Genomic DNA, 19,043 nt, shown 5'->3' with positions numbered 1-19,043 from the left:
ATTTTTCATTATAAATTACTTCGTGGAAAATCTGATCTCTGTGTAGCCTTTGAAAAAATTTTAATGAACTCTTTGAATTAGCGCGCATCATTAGAACAGGATTGTAAGTTTTAATGTCGATGAAAATAAAATGTAATAGTAAAATAGTATTTTGTAATGAAGTGGGGTACGATTCTTGACGACTTTGGGTCTCCATAACTTCTATAGTAGCTTATACTTAAATTTGATACTTGACCGTTGTTCATAAAACTGTAAGGTCTGTTAAAAAAGCCCAAATTTATTGAGATAATGTAAGTTAGCCGACGACTGGATCTTGGTCCATAACGACGTAATTAAAATAGAATACAGAATTATCAAGTTATAGCATCGCTTCTTCGTACGAGTGTAACTGAATTAAATGCATAATTGAGATAGAAACCTTCGTATTTAAGTTAAACTAAATTATTGGGACCATGTTATTCCTATGTCCAGCAGTGGGCAAAGGCTGATGATGATGATGATTATGATGGTGTAATTCAGGAAATTCTGGTTATACATTACAAGATTTTCGTATATATGATATGCAGAAAGAAGCGCTGTCCTTGCTAATCAACAGTACCTTGCCTTAAATTGAACCTTGCCAAATACCGATCCACGGTCACAAAATAAACCGCGTTCCGTCCGGGGCTTAATTAAGAACATTCGAGTTGCGCTAGAATTTCAACAATAGGCTGCGTCTCTCTATGTTTTTCTTCTCACAAATTCTTTTTTGAATTTCTGTGTAAGGTCAATTTTAAATTAAAATAATTGTAAGTTTATTAACTAGATTATTTTTGAAATTTATTCTTCATTCGTTGTCCGTGTTGTTTTGTATATTAAGAACCTTTGGTAGCCTGATTTGAGACGTCCTATCAATAGTAGAAGCGTTGCTGGAGTTTCTTCCGCCACTTCTTCTTCCAGTGCTAACGCTTTCCGAAGTTGTAGTAATGTTAGATGTATTAATAATAGCAATCAGATTAACGATACGATAACTAAACGCGTAATGAGTGACAGCCCAAGCCAAGGTCCCCTCTCGGGGGCCCCTGAGCCCAGTTACTCCATGGAGCGTCCACCGAAGTGATCTAAGAGCTCGATGACCTCCCGATTCGGTAATAATAACGAAGTAACAGCCCGAGCCGAGGCTCCTGAGGGAGCTCTCGAGCCTAGTTACTCTTAAACGGGGTTTAGGCTTAGCGCCATCTGCGCCTGGCCACCACAAGCCCGGTGAAACTGTAAATGCCTCTTCAAGGCAAACAGTGACTGCTCAGTCACAAAAAAAACTGATTTGAGAAATCTAGATAGATTGTATCTATCCGAAAAAATCCTCGGATAGTACTAACTAACTCTCTGGCACGTTTTTACCTAACATTAACAATAAATCAATTTTATTCAAAAATTAACTCTTAAAGTCTTGAGTTCTTAAAATGTTGCAAGCATTCTGAACTTTATTTAGTTTTGTTAAGTTTCTAATTGTTCTATTGAGAGCATTATTTAACTTCTATTCGGAGCGACATTGTCTTTACAAAACTTTTAACGTAATAGGTTTCGTTCTGAAATAAACTTTCCGATCGAATCCTCTTACGTGAAAATTTCTTGGAAGTTCGTGTTTATCTTTTTGGGTTGTTGTTGAAAGAAATAAATTTAAATCAAAGCAAGAAATTACTAAGAAATAACAAAATATATGTATCAAAATACGAGGCAGTATTGGGATTATTATCTTAGACATAACATTAATAGAGTATTTAATCTTACTAATATTATAAATACGAATGTTTTTATGGATGGATGTTTGTTTGAAGTTATCTCTAGAACGGGTACATGTATCTCATAACAAACAACATAGTCTGGAAGAACAAATAGGCTGCTAAATAAGCTTGTTTTTTAATTCCGCGCGGACGTAGTCGCGAGTGACAGTTAGTATAATACTAAACGAAGATATTTAGTTTACGTCTTTGTATAACAACTTTAAATTACGAACTATAGAGATAAATCTATATAAATTAAAATGTGTATGATTTTTACTCAATCTTTGTAATCTGAGAAGGTTTGAGAATTTGTCTGTCCTAAAAAATATGAAAAAAGTCTTTGATATTTTTTTAATATATGCAGTCGTGTTACAGCTTGTAATAAACGATTAATATTGACATTTTTTTAATTACAATAATTCAGATCAAGAAAAAATTACGAATAGAACGAATTAAAATATATTGCACTTTGTCTGATATTCAGAATGCGCCATGAAAAAACCAATATGCAAAATGAAATTAAAAGGTATTTAATTTCACATACAGTGAATATTGTAATCATTTCGTATTCCCTCTGTACACATATTGAATGTTTTTACGGCATTGGGATTATTATTATGCCTAAAAAAATATTTATTCTTACATTGGACGTTTTAATCATTGCATTAACTTTTCTAGTACTTTCCTTCATTTATATATCGATCGATAGCAATAACACTTACATTTCGAAAGACATAAAATAACCTAGGAATATTATAGATGTGAAGATTTGAAAAAAAAAATGTAATATTTGGTATTTTGGAATTAAATTCTTACATTTCTTGGTTCATTAAAACGTTTAACGGATCATGAATAATCGAATAATTCTTTTTTTTATCAATCAAGGAATAAGTGTGTCGGCTACTGACAACTAAAAAATTAATTGGAGTACAGTGGTAATTAAAATTTAAATAATTAATTAAATATATTACTGCAATAAGGATTACGGCAGATTTGGCATTATCTCTATTTCAATTCAGATTATGTTCGGAACTATCAACATAATTAATTATATCCCTTTGAACATAGAGGACGGTACTATCGGTCTGACAATAATACTATTGACCACAAGCCATATAACTCGTACATGAAAAAATATTAAAGCTCTCTCATAAGGTCACCACAACCTCCATTTTGCAACGAATGAACTAATTTGTTTAATATACTCATCATCATCATCATCTACCTGGCCTTTTCTCACTCACGTGGGGACGGCACACAAGATTATAAACCTTAAAGTTAATTCATTTAATGAAATAAGTTATTTAAAAATTAAATCTAATGTTTTCGGCTTATCTTACTTTAACTGCTTAATTGTGTGTCTCCGCAACTATAAACATTTTTAACAACAAATTATCAGGTACTTTAAAATCATACCAACATTACAACACTTTGTCAACTCGATGACAATCAAAAATATCATTGCCATGGCAACGATTTTTTTAAAGTAGGTAATTGTGGTGGCCATTACAAGAAATCAGTCCCGTGGGTTTTCCGCGATATGGCAAAGTGTTCTATTTTTCTTTAGTCTATATATTAATTTAATCAATCCGTGAACAACCTGCGTCACTACTAAGTTCAACTTACCGTAAAATATGGTCCTCAACAGGACCGTTTAACCCGAGAGTGTAAGAAGCGCTGGGTGTACGTGCGCTGAGCTTTTGTGTCGCTTGGGCGGTTTCTGATGGGTATCAGCCAATGGACGTAGGGCCGCCAGCCTGATTTTCGCAGACGGACTATGATTAATTTGGTCCTGGTCCTTAATCTGAACAGGTTATCCGGAACGTCTGAACGGTTTCGCTTTGTCTCAATCGAGGTCATATTAATATAATTAGGAAATTGATCGTTCTCTTTTGTAGCGCATCCAAGCAATGTCTAAGCAATCTGGGTTCTATAACTATACATATATTCAGATTTAGAACAACGAATAGTTCACAATTTGACTCTGAGCACATTTATGAATAACTAGTTGTCGCCAGTGACTCCGTCGGCCCAGAATCTTATTGACCTATGTATTCTTCCAGACTGTATTTTACATCTATACCAAATTTCATCGAGATCCATACAGCTGTTCTGGAGATACCTTGTAACAAACATCTATCCAACTAAACATTCGCATTTATAACATTAGTAAGATTTTAGTTAGAGCAAGGCAAAAAACCGCGTCGAATGCTCGCAATTTAAATTTACAATACAAACGAATAGAGTAGAAAAAAATTATTGTCGAAAACGTGTTATCTTAGTTAATGTATAAAATGTGTGTAGGAGCGGACAAGAAAAATGGGTTATTTACATTCAACTTAATATCAATAATTAAAAAGGAACAAAGAATTTAGGTCAACTTCTAAGATATTCCATAAACTTAATTGTTAAGAAATTTCAACTATCTTTAGCTCAAGTTGCAACGTATTTTCCAGATAATGTAGATACTTGTAATCTATCTACGGAATGTCTTACTTATTTGATCAGAATGAAGAACATTTTTAAGATAGAAAATATTATCTAGGTTGAAGGAACATTACTAATTAATGAAGTGATCCGTGGCTAAGTACAAAGAGATGCTTTGTGTTGCCTTTATTGTTTTATTGAACCTTGTAGAGAGTACATTTAACACGAAGTACTGCCACAATATCCTAAATTGGATTCTTATAATTGGTACATTTTGAATTTATAAGTAGACTACACAAAGTACAGTTTTAATCACAACTTAATTAGTTTTTATTACAAAATTTTCTTCGTATAAACTTAGTTATAAGTCCTGAGGAAGTTGAGGTTTGTTCACATTGTAAACTTCAACTTCTTAATCAAGTTTATATGATGTCTTTTTTTAATTACCGTACCTTTTTTACGAAACTTTTACCACAAATATTATTTACTAGTTGTCGTCCGCGAATCCGTCCGCGCGGAACTAAAAAAAAAACGTAATAAGTAGCCTATGTGATCTTCCAGACTATGTTCTACATCCGTGCCAAATGTCATCAAGATCCGTTGAGCCGTTCTGGGGATACCTTCAAACAAACATACATCCATCCATCTAAACATTCGCATTTATAATATTAGTAAGATATATAGTAAACTGGGAACAGAAAAAGGTAATTCAACATGACTAGTAATTTCTCTTGCTTGGTTAATTTACAATTTTTTTTTTCACTTTAGTAACTTAAATCCCCTCATTAATTTTGCAAATTAATAACTTGGTAGAAACGTTCTAATCTCTAACTCAGACTATTGGAATTCAGTCAGTTCAGTCAGTAAACATGATTGCCTTTTGAACTGTGAATATCGAATTCCGTAGAAGTCTGTGTCGAAGTAAATGGAATACGCAATAGTCGACTGAGACTTTGGTACATCTGATATAAGCTTCTTTTCACAACTCAATAATTTTGTTTAATTTATACAAGAATTTAACAAAAATATTAGTACTTGGCATTTTGTACAAAGATTCTGTTACTACGTAGGAGAGCAATAAGAAAGGATTTCTAGAATTTAATCTCTTAAACGTGGGGATGAAAGGTTGTTTTTATGTATATTTATATCTTAGTCTTTTCTAAAATATAACAAGTAATACTCGTACACTCCATAAAATTGAAACTGGATATTTTTAAGTAAAAACTAACAACGTTGCACTATTCAAATGCATTGATACTTTAATGAACGCGGAGGGGCGGGTACGTGATCAATTCAAATCCTCGGCACCGCTCGTAATGGACAAATATTATTCAATACTGCCCGAGCTACGGCAGAAATGTGTAACCAAAGATTTGAAACCCATTTATGAATTGAATTTTGATTTTAGCTTAAATTTTAGATCGTATTCAGACATTTGTATGTAAACTTCTAAGATAGTAGATAAAACATTGATATTTTGTAATGATCGCTTATAAAAATGAAAAAATACATTTAAGGTGTCTCGTTATTTTCACACTTCGTTTAACCTGAACGAGTTCATAAAACTATGTGACGGATACATTTTCCACCCATCTAATACAATCGAAGGGCGTTCAGATTATCCGAGTAAAGCCATAAATTAATTACATATTCAGCGCTTGATCAAGTTTATGCGATATACTTGCTTGAATGAGTTCAATTATGTTAAATAATAAAACGTAGGCTTCGAAGTGTTCAGTTCATCTGCGACACAAAGTCGATAGGTCAAAGTAATTAGCGTTAGGGGAAAAAACAGCGATGCTGATATTAACATAAGTGATAAATCTTTAAACCTCGGTACGTATTGGAAATGTTACCAAGTTGTAGCATATTGGCTGGCTAAAAGCCTACTAGCATAGCGCATTGTAATAGATCGTGACGTAGCATTGCGTAGCGGGCGTAGAGTAGTGCCACGTAGCGTAGCAATGCATATGGCACATCATAAATAAAATATTAAAAATAATATTTTATTGGTTAATAAAATATTCTCAAATATTTTCGGATTATAACACATTATTCTATCTGAAGTTTAATTATTTGAAATTCCCCTAAACCAACGTAATTTACATAAGTGTCATTCTAACGTAATTTGAACGAAACGATAGAATTTCTTGATTAACTGATAAAAATGTATCTCATTTTGATTTTGTAGACCTGACATCAAACGGAAATTAGTATCACAAAAATCTTTCCACCAAAGTGAAAATACACTCGGAAACATTCAGTGAATTTCAATTCCCCCAAACGCTTCCACCCTTCGCTTTACTGCAATCCTCTTTGTGCATCAGACGTACAATATTTTATGAATATTTTCTAAAAAGTGACATAATTTTCGAAGAAATTTATGCAAATATCGGTTATACTAACAATTTATTTTAATGTCCCACTCAGATTTGGTTATTGGTCGCTAAATGAGTTCCTTTCTAAGTATAATAATCTTATATTAAATCTATTTTAGCTTCTTCTATTTTAACTGATTTAGCTGAAAATTGATGGGGAGGTAGCTTAGAACTAGGAGACATACATAGGAACTTTTTTTATCTCGGGTGCATTTTTTTTATTCCGCGCGGACGGAGTCGCGGGTAAAAGCTAGTATATATATATATATATTATATATATATATATATATATATATAAATTATAAATCTAAGGAAGGCCACTTTAATACTCAGGGCATTTTGTCCTAGAATTTTTAAAAGATTTTCGATGGAAACTTTGGCATGTTCTGAGTCCGAAAAAAATAATTGTCTCTTTTGATCTAAACGTTAAATTCAGATCTTTGTGTTAGAGGGATTCTATAAAATTATATAAGAAATATTATTTTTGATGAAAATAATTTGCAGAACCTCTTTGTTAAAAATTTTATGAACAAAGAGTACTGATTAATGAAAATATTTTAAACGAGAATACAAAATTAAGTTTACATTATTTCTCCGAAATATGAACATCATTTCGCTTGTAATATCAATTTCAGCAATGGAAAGGAAGCACGAGTATAAAGCTCAGTAGTCAAAATGAATCATAAATTTATTATTAAAATATTTAATTTTAGTAAAATTGCAGCAAAATGTGGTAATATTTGATTCACGGTATTGAATATTGACTTTCGTTGCTGATATTGGACAGGTTATTAAACATATTTTGCTTTCCGAAAAATTTTAAGGTAAAGGGGTCCAAATAAACTGGTGTACATTTTCAATAATATCTGTATTAATCTTGCATAGCTAATATTTATTAATTTTTCATTAATATTAAAGTACTACGTATTTGTAATTGTACACTATTCCGATACTCTTTAGATGTACTTGTAACAGGTTTGTAAAACAATTGAGCGCAGTGTTAATGTTGGCACGTAGCCGCTCTACAACACGTAGAGACGCGTTCAAAATGTCAATTTTACCATAGAATTCGACTGCCGTGATATTTATATAAGTATATATTGATGTCTCTGTTTTATCGAAGGAAATTAAAGGGATAACAACCGGGGCTAATACAAGTGTCACTACAGTGGAATTCCTCGGTTACGATGCACGCTTGTTTTAGGACAATATTAAAAAGTGACAATTACGAGTAGTTATTAATTTTGCTGATCTCGTTTTACTTCTGTTCTAAATATAAACCAGTTGATCCGTTGTAACATTGATCGCACGTTGAAAGCATAATTTAATTAGTAAGTTTGATATCGTTAGATTATAAAATATTAGCTGAAGAAAGTATCAAGAATAGGTGCGCTTGGGTCATTTTTTATAGTCTTGTTACGTCGTAAATAAAATTTACATTCAAATATGATTCTATTATATAAAGAAATAGTGCAGTAAATTCGCTTTTCCAATACTTACTTAGGTTTTCCAGAAAATAAATTCTCTCTACATGATTGTTCAATACTATAAAATTCGTATACTATGAACCAAGTTAATATGGAAGAAGCGAAAATCTTTCGTCGCTGTAAGTTTCCAATGCCAAAGCGCCTGTACAAAACGCGTTTAATATTTTTTATACTTGATACAAAGAAATGTATATAAATTAGCTTTATACCAGTGTTGTGTAGTGAACCATCTTTTTCAGGAGCAAAAATATAAAATTTTATTTGTATGTGTAAAATTAATTTAAAATGTAAATTGATAAAATCTATTAAAATCTTTAGCAGAAACTCTTTGAACATTTGAAGTCCTATTTTATTAAACATTTGTTAAAAATTCCAATTAACATTTTCTTCTGAATACCAGTAAAGCTCTGTAAATAGCAGTATTTTATTTCTACGCTATGAAATAAAGCACCTTGCAATTTTTCCAGGAAACTTGAATTACAGAAAACAAATTAACTCCACGTGAAAGAGGGGAAATGAAATAGTATTTTTTATTTTGTACAACACCGCGAGGAACCTTTGAATAAAGGTATTTAAACATAGGATCGGGAACTCTTTGAAATCATGCATTTTAAATCTGTTCCTCACAGAGTAGTTGTATAAAATCGTTTAATTGCGATCGGATTCAAATCGGAACCTTCCTAATGTTTATTTGTAAGACAATATTTTAAAAACAACTCAAAAAAAAAAGGAGTCATATTTAAAGAAAAAAATGGCGATTATCTGCTATTAAACGAGCTTTCTTTTAGTAGCTTTTAAGTTTTTACGGAATAAAATTCAATCAATAGTTTATTTTCCTTCTCCTTTGTTCAGATAGATTAAAAATTTCCGTCGCAAAATTATTTTGCTGTGCTCTCAACGCTTCACGAGTTCTCGGAAAAGTTTAGCAAATGCTGGTTATTAAATAACTTTGCTTGACATTTTATCGTGAATTTACATCGTACCTGTAACATTTTTTGAAGGTACAGTTTCTTGATGTTTAATGTGATGGATGATAATATGCTTTGGTACAAGTTTTTCGAAAGAATAAATGTACTTATACATTCTATTTATTGAACATTATGGAATTCAAATATCGTAAGTAAGAAATAAAGTTGATTAGATCTTGGAACAGGTTTATCTTTGAATACAATGTTCCATGGGAGGTGCGGAGTGGGTGGATGGGGAGGGGGTTGGTTACACACTACAGCTATACCTGTATATTAATATAATATTGTTATCTCCATTTTCTCAAAGAAAATGTATTTGTATTTGTATATTAAAAAATATTTAAAAGCGAACTAGCTTAAAATAAACATGGATTTAATTTAAATATAATACATAAAAACTAAAACATGTCATTAAAATGTGTCCCTTTAGGCAAGGTTCCGAAGATACCGGCAGCGTTCCCCCTTTGAATGGCTATACTAATTCTTTGTCCGAGGTAGCTGCCAGCTGTTCGGTCTCCTGTGATGTCGACTAACCTTTTTGCTGTTTCCTTAAAAAGCCTTCTAGCGCTAGGACCCCACGGACCAAGGGTCTCGACACCGAATGGAACAAATTCATATTCGGAGCCTAGACCCCTGTATTTGTTAGCTTTAGCCTTTTCAGCCTCTTCACAAGCCACACTAGCTCTGTTGTTGGTTCCATGAAGATTACATATTAATGTGTGGTGAGGTCAACTTTTTATATTCATCCCTATCTTGAGAACATAAAAGGATATAATAAACAATAACTCCATGCATTAGCCTATTGTGTTGGAAATTGAGATGGCTTATTGAAAGCTTTTTCATTTATCTTTATCTATGAGGACAATGCACTATTATATTTCAACATATTTTCTGCGTGGTTAAGATTCCCCCGACCTTTTCATTCCATCGGTGTTGTATTACTTCAAATGGCATTTAATAAGTAACATTATTACTCAGAAAATAAAACACAAATATAAATTTGCACGAGTAATTTATTTACGTTACTACAATAAACAAGAACCAATTCGTTGTGCGTCTCTGGAGGTAAAAAATAAATATTTTTATGAAACTTATTGTCCTTTGTACCTTACGGAATATATTGTGGTTAAAACCAACATTTAAATGACTCTACGTAATCAGAACTCTATCGTGTAGATTTATCTTGCCGAGAGTGTCCACTTTCGAAAAACCTGAAAAAAAAGGGTTTTAGTAGATTTTAAATATTTTTTTTTCTTTCTTCCTAGACTAAAAAAATAAACTTGAACTTAAAGAGAAATCTATTTTTTTAAACGTATAATGAACGTTGAAGAGAATCGATTAGTTTACTTCTATGGACATGAAAATAATCCTATCACAATAACAATGTGATAATAAATTGTACGTACAAGCAAATACTCGCATAATTTTTTATCTCTTAAAGAGATTACGTCGTTTAATTTTCTTTGAAAATATATCGAGTCTCGTGAGGCAATACGAACCTCCACATATATTAATAATCGTATTACATTTCTAAAGCCAAAACAAAAACAAAGTACTCCCAGTGCATTAGCACAGTGCATTTTCATAGTCATCACCTCAGTATACGTCCCCACCGAGGGACTCGAAGCCTACCCTAAGTTAGTGGTGACTAGGCCATAGTCAACCACGCTAGCCCAGTGTCCAGGTGACTTCACATATATTTTTGAATTTTTTATCTGATATGTACAGGTTGAATCATAACGTTTTCCGTGACCGTAAATATCTCGGATAAATGTAAATATGTAAATCTTAAAACACATTGGTGCATAGCGGGATTCGAACCCAGGACCTGCAAATTTCAAGTCAAATAAATGCCCCTTAGCCACCGACGCTTCTTTGTCGTTAAATTGCCGTTAAATTCTTTAAAATTTCGTGAGACATAATAATAGCTTAATTAAGAACGACTTAATTAATAACTTAATTAAGTCGTTCTTAACTAAGTTATCTTATTGCCGCATTATTATACGTACATATATTTTATACCGTATTACTATGAGTTCTCACTACGTAAAAACATGTACAAAACATACTAACGTTTCTCTTAGTTTTTAATAAAAAAGAGATTCGAGATATTTTGTACAAAGATTCATACGACGACAGGCGAAGCTAATAAAGTGAGCTCCAAGGAAAGTATTGATTCTGATATTTAAGGAAGTTAATGGCAATCCTCTTAGACTTTTCCAATATATTTCGGGTTGTAATTTTTCTTCGCCGAAATGACGCCTCCGCTTTCAATAAAATAAAGCCTTATATTTTCTTTCAGTCTTAAGGATGTTTATTTCTGACTAGTGTAACGCCTCTGATTTCACATAGGTATTTTTTTTGGTATTAGATTGTTAGTTAACTTTACATAATTACTGATAGGTCAAATTTTAAGATTAAGAACTTGGTCTAAGTAGCACAAATTGGAATTCAATTATGTATATGTGTTTCCACTGCCGAAACTGAATGTTCAGTTACATATAGTTGTTTCTTTAGTGTCAAAAAGTATGCGAGAGATGTCAAATATTTTTGTACGTGTACCTGTACGTGTATTGCATTGGTTTAGAAATATCGAAACACGTTACTAATTTCTAACTTCTATATTTATTATAAACTAAAAAAGGTTGTCATTTGATGTTTTCTATTTACGATGTAAAGTGATTAGTACAATATCCCGAGCCGAGGACGCTACTTCCGGTGAAAATCCTTGATGTAAACCACTTGTAATTCAATTCAGTATAAACTAAATTACCGCTCGCTAACATCGATCTTTGATGAAGCTTCGAGGAACTTGTTACTGGGTAAAAGTTTAAATATAAATGTATCAAAGAGTAAAAACTTCAAAGCTATGGCGAAATTGCGACATTAACCTGGTTGCGGGGTACGGATAAGGCAATATGTTTTTGATTTTCTTATTATCTTATTTTTGCTAATTGAATTTTCTATTGTCACTGCCGAAACACCTGTGCGAAAACTATCTCGAAGCTCATGGTTGTACACTATAAATATATTTTTAAGAGTGAATTTCATGTTACACGTGCTTGCAATAATCGAAAGAAATTAGAAGTTTTTTTTTAATACTTGTACGCCGGAATGGTGGCAATCGTGTGGCTTCCCTATTCGTTTTGGAGCGAATAGAATTTTATACAACGTCAACGCTGACCCGAATGCCGTCCGGCATAAAATACGTGGGATATGTCTTCAATATCGGGAAAACAGTATAGAAATTGTACCGATATAATCTTTACATACCCAATAACAAGCGAATATTTTCCACATCCTTCAAATGAGTTTGGGAATTATACTAGAATAAGAACACATTTTATTTTTGATCAAAGGGGCATATCTTATCTTTATTTTTATTTACTGAATACAGATTCAATTGCAGATTTGAAAACGTAGAGTGTGGGAGAGTGAGAGTGTCAAATATTTTAGTAATAATAAAAGTAAACCGCAAGAAGAAAGAAATGTGGGGTCTAGCAACTCTGTAAATATAATACAAGCGCAACGATTCGACTACGCTTATAGGAAGGCCTACGAATTTCGTAGCACTTTTCTATTCCAAAGAACCACAGTAGGCAAGCGCTTTTTATATTATGGTTTCCTTCAATAGTAATATTAAAAATAATCCGTAAACTACAGTACAATCTGGCTTTCAATTTAATATACAATAACAACGTTTAAAAGTTTTAAAAAACAATTACTATAACTAGTAGTTTGTAAGACATTTCCTATAATTAGTTCTAACAAGTTCGTTCGGAATCTGTATCGAATTTCTCAACGCATCGTCAAATCAATTTGCAATCACATACGCTTCGATAAACCGATAAATTAACGCACAGTAGTGTATAATTAGCGTAACATGAGTTAGTTAATATTATGCAATATAATTAATTTAATAAATAGACATGTATACATTTTGATTGTTTAAATAATGCAACTTTGAATTTCCACTAACTTAGCATATGTTTAAAAAATAATATCATTTGAGTTTATTGATAAAGTATAAGACATACGGTGGTATTTTTGAACGAACATTTTCAACTTTTCACGGTTAGTTATCACAAAAGAAATTTAAAACAATAAAACTTGTACTTGATTTTACTTAATTTTTGTTACTCAAATTTTTACGTTTAAAAACACAAAAGTATATAGATAATGCTTGTTCAGATGCATTCTCTTCGAAAAATGGAATCTACGAATTGATATTTTCATGTACTTTTTTCTGAGAAACGAAAATTACAACGTATACATCTTTGGAGGCTAGACAAAGTAATATGCTAAAAGCGAAGGCGCTAATCGAAAATTCAAAAATGTATGGAACTGCAAACAACTTTCGATATCTCAGATGCATGTCACGTATTTTTCCTATACATTTTGACACATTTGGGAGTCTACTAGCGATGGCGATAACCAAATTTTTCATTATTAGACCCGTTATTTATTTTTTATAGAATGAGAGACATCACAAAACACATATACAAATTCTTCAACAGTGAAAACCCACATTAACGTTGTATCAGCTGCATTCTTGACGGTTAACGTCATATTTTTAAGAGCTTGTTGACTGAAACAATGCGTATTACATATCTGTCTAGATTTAGCTCAAGATCACCTGTGGGTTTGTTTACTCCAGCAATAGCAAGCAATTAAATTACATTGACACATTTGTCGATGTATGCGACTCTAATTATCTTATCGATCACGTCTGTCGATCGATAAATCTTTTGTTGAAGTTTTTAGGACACCAACGTCTGTAATAAATTTTGTTCTTGTTATTCATTGATTGTATTTACAAATTATATGCAGTCAGTGGCATATAAATTACGGTACTTAAAATTTTGCTTTATCATTACGAATATTTATTTACGAAAGCGTAAGAACTTTTTTTTCTATCATACATATATAAAAAGTAAAGCGTTCTTCTTTCTTTCGTTTCTTTCGTTTTCTCCGCTCAGTGCACTTATTTATTTAACTTAAGTATCATTAGATAAAAATATATAAAACAAGTTATATAATATATAAAATTCTCGTGTCGCGGTGTTTGTGGTTAAACTCCTCCGAAACGGCTTGACCGATTCGCATGAAATTTTGTGAGCATATTGAGTAGGTCTGAGAATCAGCCAACATCTATTTTTCATACCCCTATTAAGTTTTTTTTAATTGCGCGCGGACGGAGTCACGGGCGACAGCCAGTATATTTATATTTATATATACATACATGTATATCGTATTTATTGAAAAAACATAAAAGGATTTACTTAAAAATTAAGCTTAAGCCAATTATGATCTAATTGAACTAATCAATTTGATTAGAAGCTTACAGATTGCCGTAAGCTTGCTCGTTAAAGAATATTATCTCATCCTTTATGAACAAAAAGATGGAAAATTTTCAATGTTGTTGTTGATTTTTATTCATATAAATTGTAGATGCGAATAAATTTTATACGTTTTTACCTTTTGTTACCCTTTTCTTGTGACGAGTAATAATATATTAACATTTCTTTAAAGTGATGTCTACGTGATTGGTAGCACATCGGATTGTGCTTGCATATCGGTTGTAGCTTAGTGCTTTTTACAAATTCCTTTTACAATTAATATTTTTTCGTAAACGTGGATTGTCATAGCCAGATGTGAAAGCATCAGTCTGTATAGTAATTAAGTTATATAATGTTAACAGTTGAAATGTGACAAAGTCCCCGAAATACAAAAGGTCATTGAACCAAAGCGCCTACGCCGCTGATATTTAACAAGCATCGTCTCAAAAACAGCCCAAAAATATTAATTACCGTATTGTTGTCTTTGTTGGTAAAAAACTCGATCAATACATATTCGATATGAATGCTTTGTTTTATTTGTGTTTTCATTTTATTTGGATAGGGCTATGATTGGAAATGCAGAATTTTGAGTACCAAAGAGACTGTAACTGTACCGGTAGCCGCGGGCGATGCAAGGGGTAAAGGGGAAGTTGATGCATTGCCTCACCGTTGTAACGATATGCGAACTATGCCTCAGGCTGAACGATCATATGACTTTGTAACTGAATATGGATTCAGTTACAAAATCAAGCACTTTAATTTTGTCCTGATAATTTTTCAATAAAAGGATTTCTTCATGTTCAAAATCTCGATATTATTAAAAAAAATTACGTGACAAATACGAATATAAAAAGGTAAAATAGGTGAAGTTTACCGTAACAAAATATTATTTAAATAAATTTTGTTAAAGGTAAAATGATTACGTCTGTTCAGTTTCTATTTTTAATTTATAAAAACGATAAAAAGTAATTTAGTTAATGCCTTAAATCCCTTACAAAGATATCAAAAAAACAAATTTGTATCAACATAGTAGCGTCTGGATAAATTATATACAAGTAGTATAAAATTATTATAAATTATATATAGTACTATCTGTATACAAGTTTTTATTATGTTCTTATTAATTAAAAGAACTAAAAAAAAACTACTCGTCGAGACAATGCAAACGAACTCAATGAGGTCGTGTCGTTTCATTGCGAAGTTAATATGGCTATGTTCTAGCTCCATCATCAGATCAGCACCATCATATTTCTGTATGTTAATGTAGCAAACGAGCAAGTGGCCACATGAATATTCCTGAATAGTAAAATGACATTTTCCCATAGACATCCGTAATTGTAGATGTGTTGCCTACCTTTAAACGACAGAGGAGGGGACACACAGAAATAGAATATATCCACTTATTATGCGTACATCCGATCGTCAAATCCGCTTCTCCTTTCCATCACTTCCTTATCAAAAAAGGGTGAAAAGGGAAAGATGACTAAAATTATGCAAATTTATGACATCTATTATCATTGTCACATGATTTACATGTCTATGGAAAATATCGGCTAAAAAAGCAAAAAAAGGTTATGTACGTAATATGAATTGTTTCATAATGTTTAGAACATTATGAAACATTTATGTATATCTGAAACCTATTACGTGATGTGTTTATCACACTTGTTTTCTTATATCTTAATGTGACTGCAATTCACCTGCGTAAATGGAATGAGTAATACGGTTTGATTTGTGATAATATATAGAGTATAATTTTCAGTCCGTTTCTGGAATGTGCACCGCTTGATATCAAATACTTTAAAAATATATATTTAAACTAGGTGTCGCCCGCGACTCCGTCAGCGCGCAGTTAAAAAAAAAAATGAAAAATAGATGTTGGCCGATTCTCAGACCTACTGAATATGCTCACAAAATTTCATGAGAATCAGTCAAGCCGTTTCGGAGGAGTACGGTGACGAAAACTGTGACACGAGAATTTTATATATTTAAATTGAATTGACCGACTGACTTATATATCAACGCACAGCCGCAACTTTTGGGAAGAACAAGAAATTTTCATTTTTCTGTTACTACTTTAATTATTACGTATCAATTTCGATATTTATTTTATGGTTAAAACACGGATTAAAAAATCTTACCTAATGTTATATCAGGTGGATCATTGCTTCAGTATTTTTAAATACAATAATAAAATAAAATAGGATTATTTATAACTATTTTTGTAGCCCATTGGTAGAAATACTACCATATCTCATAATATTTTTTTTTAATTTTCGTTTAAAAATAGCTCAATGCCAATCTTATCGACATAAAATTTAACTTTATCAAATTTTAACGTTCATCAGTTCCCACAATTTACTTAAGTAGGGCTACAAAATATTCGCGTCACTTATTAATATTATTAATTTAAATTGATTGATTAATATTATTAATTTAAAGACCAAAAGATAGAAACTATAGAAATAACATTAAAAAAAACAAAAGGTAACTTAGCTAAGGCAACGACGTGTATTGGTAGTGCGTAAGGGTGTTTAGGAGGTGTAGTGTTGCCGTGAACGGAGAGAAAATAATGCAACCGGTTTTTTCACAAAAAATTTTCTTTTCACTGTAACACACAAGTACTCTAGAAACATTCAGAAGTAAAATACAAATATGAGGAGAAAGAAAAATAACACTAGATCAGGAACACAAGGTTAATATAAGCGCGAAATCGTAGTGAGCGAAAAAGTAAGCTGAAGTCCGACGTGCGCGTAACCGGTCAGTGATCTCCGCTCAGCTGAGCGCTTCGGTAAATCAAAGGTCGATAAAATAAGATGGTGCGCGCGACATCGTGCACTCTCAGACCACCTGATTTATATTATATATTATGTTTGTGAGTTATATATGTGTGCTAAATAAGTATAACTGTAACTGGCGAGTATTTTGTAAGGACGTAGAAAGTCCCTGACAGACGGATAAAATCAGGCCATCCCTAGTTTTACCTTATTAATATATACAAAGTTTCTTACTAAGACCTTTGTTCGCAGTGTTTGGTGACTCTTTAGATTCAGCGAATCAGTTCGGAGTATCATCGGTGGAGGCTTTGATATCTTTTCTCAATGGATTCATTATAACTACAACGTACAAAGGCTTAGTGGTGGTTATATCTCCAAACGTCGAACAATATCTTGGATACACTGAGGTATGTGAAAACTATTTTATTTTATTACGCCTACGTAATACTAGATTTCCTGAAAAATCTATATATTTTCATTCCAAAATATAGAACACAATTTATATACGAGTATATATACATATGTATATTGGGATATGTATATATATATATATATATATATATATATATATATATATATATACATACATATGTATATATACATATATATATATATATATATATATATATATATATATATATATGTATATATACATATATATAAATGGGGCGTTTGAAAGTTTCTTAGAATAAAGTGGCAATCAAGTAACACCTAATTAACATATCGGTACAAGACTACACACAATCAAGACGGAATAGTACTTACGGCGAATCTTCATTGACGTAACACCTGTTACTGCAATAGTGCCAACCTTCTCAAAAAAAGCACTTTCGAAAAAGCACTTTTCAGTCTACCTGGTCCAAAGAAATAGACATCAGTTTATTTGCCAATATTTTGGGATCGTGTAGATCAAAACCCGTACAGTTAATGGAATTTGATCCTAACTTAATTGAACCGAAAGTAACCCGATGCAATGTACATTTGCATGTATGTACCTGTAAATGTAGCACTATTTCATCAGTGTTGAATATTTTAGTAACATTTTTAGCTTTTGAGCATTAATTAATTTAAAATCAATTTGTTTAGTAGCGAAATTGTTATTTTAATCGTTATTTTGGTAACGAATTATGTAATCAAAAATAATAAAAATCAAACTAACTAGTACATAAAAACAAAAAATATGTGAAGTATTCTCAATCGACTTCTTTGATAAAATATTTTTAGTTTGGCCTCTAGCAATATACGTGAAAAATACGAACGACAAATAAAAATGAAACCTTTTAATGGATGAAAATATAATTTAATTGTTCGTCAAAGCTAATGGAAAATCCTGCGTATTTGTACTTCAAACACTTTATTGAATTAGGCAAAAGCGAATACGATTTTTTGATAGAGTTTCACAAAGGGTTGACAAGTGGCCGACTGCAAGTGGTGGACTTACAGTCAAAAGCATTTTTAGCGCCGAATACAATTTACGGTCCGTGTATAGCGAACTTCAACGCAACGCCGAACGCTACATACAAGCTGTTAATACTGTTACTCTTTGAGCAGTCTGTATATACTCGCCCTTAGGTTCCTAGTAAACGGTTATTTCCCGTTGTATTTGAGTTTCAATCGATCTGTAGGGGATTTTACTTGCGTAGAAATAATAAAACTTTTTAAATAAAAAAAACTAGATTGAAGGATATGCTATTAAGCTATTGACAAAGTTGATTGAATTTATTTCCATGAACATTAGTTTTTAATGTATTTCTAATTACATCTAACTAATATTATAAATGCTTAGATGGATGGATGGATGTTTGTTGGAAGGTATGTCTGGAACAGCTCATCAGATCTTGACAAAATTTGGCACAGATGTAGAAAACAGTCTGAAAGAACACATAGGCTACATATTAGCGTTT

General features: G+C 31.9%; 1 protein-coding gene across 1 annotated transcript in view; it reads left to right on the top strand.

The window, feature by feature from the left end:
- LOC106717014 (hypoxia-inducible factor 1-alpha) overlaps positions 1-19,043 on the top strand; it is a 52,351-nt gene that overhangs the window by 21,713 nt on the left and 11,595 nt on the right. Inside the window, exon 3 of the mRNA XM_045686179.1 lies at positions 17,392-17,546. Within this exon, the coding sequence (XP_045542135.1) occupies positions 17,392-17,546 (155 nt within the window). The remainder of the gene's footprint in view (positions 1-17,391; positions 17,547-19,043) is intronic.

Source organism: Papilio machaon, chromosome Z (genome assembly GCF_912999745.1).
Source record: "Papilio machaon chromosome Z, ilPapMach1.1, whole genome shotgun sequence".
In the NCBI taxonomy this organism is placed as follows: domain Eukaryota; kingdom Metazoa; phylum Arthropoda; class Insecta; order Lepidoptera; family Papilionidae; genus Papilio; species Papilio machaon.
This window is presented reverse-complemented; position numbering and strand designations above follow the sequence as displayed.